Raw genomic sequence first — 6,000 nt, 5'->3', positions numbered from 1 at the left:
AGTTAGTGAAAGACAAATGTCATATGATTTCACTTATAAGTGGAATCTAAAGAACAAAATAAATAAATGAAACAGAAACAAATTCATAGATACAGAGAACATTTTGATGCTTGCCAGATGGGAGGGGGCTGGAGGTGGGTGAAAAAGGGGAACAGATTAAGAAGTCCAAATTGGTTGTTACAAAGTAGTCAAGGGGATGCATGGTTAGCATAAGGAATAGAGTCAATAATACTGTAATAACTATGTGTGGTGTCAGATAGGTACTAGATTTATCAGGGTGATAGATGGGAGCAGGTTGGGGGTAAGGTGAAAAGGTGAAGGGATTAAGTATAAATTGGAAGTTACAAAATAGTCAGTGGGATGTAAAGTAAAGCAGAGGGAATATTCAATAATATGGTAATAACTATGTATAGTGCCAGGTGGGTACTAGTCAAGGGAATCACTTCCTAATTTATATAAATGTTTAACCACTATGCTGTACACCTGAAATTAATATAATATTGAATGTCAACTGTAATTGAAAAAATTTAAAAGGAGGGGAAAGATAAAGGGGAATAGAAGTTTCAAAGTTCCAGATATAAAACAAATAAGTCATGGGAATGTAATGTACAGTATAGTTATTATAGTCAATAATATTGTGACAGCATGGTGTGGTGTCAGATGGTTGCTGGACTTATCATGGGGATCGTTTCTTTAGGTATATAAATGTTGAATAACTATGGCGGACCCCTGAAACTAATGTAATATTTTATGTTAGCTCTATTGTAATAAAAATCTTTAAAAAGTTAAAATACATATGCAAGAAGCCTCCTAAAGAACACAATACTTCCTGAGACAGCAGCACAGAAGGCTTGCCAAACTGGAAACTTGGGACTCCAGGATCCAGCCACTCAACAGAGAGTTCAGGTTTACTAGCCAGAAAATAAATCAAACTCAAGTAAGAGAAAAGCAAACAAACATCTATTAAGTAGTATGTGCTAGTTTGCAAGTTAGTACTTCACTTAAACCTTCTTTAAACCTCAAGAAAACTCTAATCCACGGCTATGCAAACTTTTCCACATAAGGTGAGACAGTAAATGTTTTAGGCCTTGTGAACCATGTATGTCACATATTACTGGTGTTTTGTTTGTCTGTTGGTTTTGTTTACAGCCCTTTACATTTGTAGAAGTAATTCTGAGCTTTACAGGCCATGTTAAAACAGGCTGGGGTCTCCAATCTCAAGTTTAGACATTTCCAGTTATATTTAAGGTTTTCAGGATGGGCATCTCACTATTTTCCAAGGAGGCTCATGTGATAGTTGGACTCTTCTAAAACTCTTTGTCATATTGAGTCAGATTTTCTTTTCCTTTAATTCCCACTTGGAACTACTTCTGACCTCTAGAGTTGGCAAACTCTCTTCTTCCTCAGAGCCTTTGAAATAGATGAAGTCTTCCTTAGGAAAACAGACCCATTAATGTCCCCTTAACTTGATATGAAATGATGTGCAGACCCACGGCATTCCTAAAACATGGCCTCCAGAATTTACACAGTGCTGGAAACTCGATGTGCCCGCGTGGACTTATTTGACCTATTACATAACCTCAGTTGGACAGGACATTGGTAATAATACCACCTATGCTCAGATTCAGTGTTTTTGTTTTTGTTTTGGCTGCTCTGTCATCTGGGGTTTGTAGTAATTTCCACCAAAAATTGCAAACATTTATTTCTAATAAAAATTCAGATTTCTATAATCAAATACATTCTAAGGTACCAGACAGGGCTCGAAAATCATTGCATGAGTGAATGCCAGTGAATTCTTTGTATTTCTGTGAAATGAGCAGAAATCCCTTCTGAAGGAATGTATTGTTTAGAGGTACCTGCACCTCTATGATGATCCAGTCTCCATCTCTTCTTCCAAAGTCATAACGAAGACAGGCTTGTGGGACAGACCAAAGGGCTCTTCTCTTACACGCTAATGGATTATTTATGCCTGAAAAAGCACTTTTGGGAATCGTGCAAGCTGCTGATGCTCTCTCCCATGGGGCCTCATTTTGGCCTCTTTCTCTGCTTTCCAATAGCAGGCTGGTGGATGCTGAAACAGACAGAAATTTGGAGGGGCGGGTGGCAGAAAGGAAGCAAGTTATGTACTTATTAGGAAAATTCACTTAAAGATCTTATTTTTGGCAGGGCATTGTGAAGTGTTTGAGTGTTAATCAGTGTGAAAAATAAGGTGTTTTTTGACATCCTTTGTTTAAACCCCCATTTCATGTATAAGAGCTCCAAAGGCTACTTAAAGATTCCTATCCTATTTTGCAAATAAAAATGTAACATATGAACTGGGTATCTAATCTGTCCCTCTAAGGAATTCTGGTATTCTCCCAGGCTTTCAGAATGCTTGCATTTTCTTTACTGTTGTTTACTTTAGAAGGGGAATGGTGGAAGTTGGGGGAAATGTCAGCTATTACAGTCCCATCACAAAGACCCTGTAAAGTTACTTGTTTGTAAGTTTTACCTTCCACCCTGCCAGATACATCAGGTTTCACCTCCACACAGCACTGGCACTGAAAATAATTGACTCCAGGAGCCTGGACTGCATTCTGCAGTGAAATCATTTATGCGAGTGGTAAAGCCAATCGGCCCCAGAAAAGCATTTGCCTCTGGTTCATTCCCACCCCTGCTTCTCTTACATGGAAACCTTTGTGAGAGAAGACAAACCCTTCATCCCACAGAGCTGCGTGAGGACACGGAGGAGCCAAGCACATGGAAAGGACACCATGTTTTAAAAAGAATTAGAATAATGTGTCTTTAAATAAACCCTCTTGTGCTGCAGTCAAGAGGGGTAAGATGCTTCTATTTTGAGGAGTAGATACTGAGATAGACAGGAAAGGGAAAAGGAGTTTTTTAAGACTGGACTTTCAAATCATTTGGGACCTAACATTTTAATGAATCTGGAAACGTACTGGATATGCCCTCACGGAGGCAGCTAGCACAGTTTTCGCATGGGTAGGGAAAGACTGTCTCCTTAGGTAGAAGGCACTCAGTTTGCAGCTAGTTCACCGCTCACACCACACCATCCCAAGCATTCCCACAGGTCAGCGCTAGTCACGGGAGGCACACACACCTTTCCATTGTTGTCATATTATGTAGAGCACATATGCTTTGGACACTTCTAGAAGACATTAATAAAGAGGACCTTTGCTCCAAAAAGTCCCGCACACATTTATCTAGTGAATAGGTACAAATTTAGCGATTTTAATCAATGTTCTTGCAGAGAAGTGTGGATATGTATATGCATATATACATATATATACCAAAATGAGAATTTACAAAGAAGATTTGATACATTTGGTCTAGCAGTGGGTTAGTCCATGGGATAAATCTTAAGTAGGATACATTTCCTTTGGTGGTGATTTTAGTAATTCAGTTCTACTGCATAAAAAGAGATCCGAAGCTTAAATTCAGCTAGTTTGGAAGGAGTCCAATGAGAAAAAAGAAAGCGTGTAGCGTTCCATGAAGCCAGCACAGCATGTTTTTGCTGTTCCCTGGAAATACCGAGGGGTCTGAATTTTGTGCCTAAAAAGTGTGAAAATTGCCCTGAATCAGTGGGCATCCTCTTAGCGGCGTGTTTCACTTGTCTCTGGGATGTGCTATTACAAGCAAAATGTGTGGAGAAGCAAAGTTAACAGCAACATTGACTCCTGTGTGTGGTCCAGGCCAGGAAGCAGGGCTGAGTTCCAGACTGAAGATGCCCCAAATATCCAGTGTCCATCCCATGGCCTTGTTGACACCCTGGGCTGTGTGGCTTGGGACACCATCTTCTTTTCCTGCTCACGGCCCCGAGTGCAAGTTAGTCAAGGGAGCCAGGCAGGGCCAGCTGTCGGCAAGATCGTCCTGGGTTACCACTTCCCTGGGATGGAGACCCCACACTCGTACCAGCCCACATAGTAGTAGGGGGTTCCAAAGCCAATGTTGCCAAAGCTGACGGGCTCTTGGCGATACTGTCGATGGTAGCCTAGGATAAAAGGAAAGCGATGGAGAGAAAATGCATCTGTGACATTGCAATTTATAGTGAGAAATATGTATTTGGTCTTCATCTCCATTCCTGGCATAGAGCTCCTAAAACCCTTGGGATTTCCTAAGTGATAAGAGCACTAAATGTGTCTTAATATTTGTAACAAACCCCTTTCGACCACTCTTGAGTTTACGTTAATGAGATGACTTTTGGAAGCACCTAAGGATGAGGGCTGATCCCCAGGGGAAGCAAACATGTGATTAGAAAGTTGGAATGTTCAGTCCCACCCACCCACCCTCTGAGGAGAGGACAGGGGCTGGAGATCACTTCATTCACCAATGATCGGTGATTTCATCAAATGTGCCTGTAATGAAGCCTCCATCACAACCCCAGAGGATGGGTTTTGGGGAACTTCCAGGTTGGTGAACACATGGAGATGTGGGGAAAGTGGCACACCTGGAGAGAATATAGGAGCTCCATGCCTTTTCCCCATGTCTTGTCCTGTACATCTTTTCCATCTGGCTGTGCCTGAGTTATATCCTTTTATCATGAACCAGTAATCTAGGAAATAATATGTTTCTCTGACTTCTGTGAGTTGCTCTAGCAGGTTAATCAAACCCAGAGAGGGGGTTGTGGGAAACTTTGATCTACAGCTGGTGGGTCAGAAGCACAAGTGACAACCAGGACTTGTGATTGGTGTCTGGAGTGGGTGGTGTATGGACTGAGCCCTTAACCTATGGGATCTGATGCTACTCCAGGTAGATAGTGTCAGAATTGAGTTTAACTGTGGGACACCCAGCTGGTGTCAGAGAATGGCTTGGCGTGGGAAAAACCCATACTTGGAATTGGTGCTATATCACAGCATCAGAAGGACACAAACCAACTGGAAAAATTCTCATCCTTACAACCTCATTCAGACAGAAGACCTCTGATAAGTTGTTCTTATGACAAATGTTACTTCCAAATAAACACAACCATTTTTGTGTGAGGTCACAGTAGCCTCTGAGGTTTCTTCCAGGCATGATTTGTGGGGATAATCCAGGCCCCACACATGCATGACACAGGTAGGAAAATGTTCCTTAATGCCCTCTCTCTCCACAAAAGAAGATAATTTAGCCAACCTCTACGGAACCCTCACCACAAGGCAAGATTCCACCTGGTCCTCACAGAATTTAGGGCCTCCCAACTTGCTCCAGATCTCAAGCCTCCAATATCTATCTACTTTTTGGAGTCTATGGTAGACTCTTAGAGATCTTTCAAGTGAATCTCTCGAAGGAATGAATGCTGTAGCATTTACGACCATTTATCCTTTGAAGTAGAAGTGATGCCCCAACTTCCTCAATTTTTTCTTTTTCTTTCTTTCTTGTTTTGTTTTTTTTCCGGCAATTCAACAACTGCTCTTGCCCCTAGGCCCTATTTAACCTTGCCAGATGAGAGGTTACCTGTCATTCTATCAATGAGTGTATTGATTAACCAGCACCTCTCTTCAGAGCCAAAACCCTGACCATGATCACAGTCGCAGAAACACAGTGAAATACAAATAATGTATAGTAACCCTGGGTTACTGCAGATCCCGAAAAAATGAAGAAATGTGATATATTTTATACACTTATTTTAATTTTATGTATCAACTTGGCTAGGCCATGGTACCCATATATTTGGTCAAATGTTATTCTAGGTGTTTCTATGGAGTTGTTTTTCAGATGAGATTAACATTTAAATCAGCAGACTCTGAGTAAAGCAGATTACCCTCCATAATGTGGGTGGGCCTCATCCTATCAGTTGAAGGCCCTAATAGAAAAAGACTGACCTCCTATGAAGAGGGGGTTATTCTGCCAGCGGACTCAAACTGCAACACTGACTTTTCCCTGGGTCTCCAGCCTGCTGGCCTACCCTGCAGATTCTGGACTTGCCAGCCTCTACAATCATATCAGCCAATTCCTTAAAATCTCTCTCTCTCTCTTCCTCTTTCACCCCATTGATTCTGTTTCTCTGGAGAACACTGAATA

At 41.5% G+C, this 6,000-nt stretch overlaps 1 protein-coding gene across 1 annotated transcript in view; it reads right to left on the bottom strand.

Moving 5' to 3' along the window:
• Positions 1-3,198: 3,198 nt before the first annotated feature.
• FNDC1 (fibronectin type III domain containing 1) overlaps positions 3,199-6,000 on the bottom strand; it is a 93,995-nt gene continuing 91,193 nt past the window's right edge. Inside the window, exon 23 of the mRNA XM_033103069.1 lies at positions 3,199-3,991. Coding sequence (XP_032958960.1) covers positions 3,876-3,991 — 116 coding nt within the window. The 3' untranslated portion in view covers positions 3,199-3,875. The remainder of the gene's footprint in view (positions 3,992-6,000) is intronic.

Source organism: Rhinolophus ferrumequinum, chromosome 3, assembly GCF_004115265.2.
Source record: "Rhinolophus ferrumequinum isolate MPI-CBG mRhiFer1 chromosome 3, mRhiFer1_v1.p, whole genome shotgun sequence".
In the NCBI taxonomy this organism is placed as follows: domain Eukaryota; kingdom Metazoa; phylum Chordata; class Mammalia; order Chiroptera; family Rhinolophidae; genus Rhinolophus; species Rhinolophus ferrumequinum.
The sequence above is the reverse complement of the archived record's forward strand: the minus strand, read 5'-3'. Positions and strand labels throughout refer to the sequence as shown.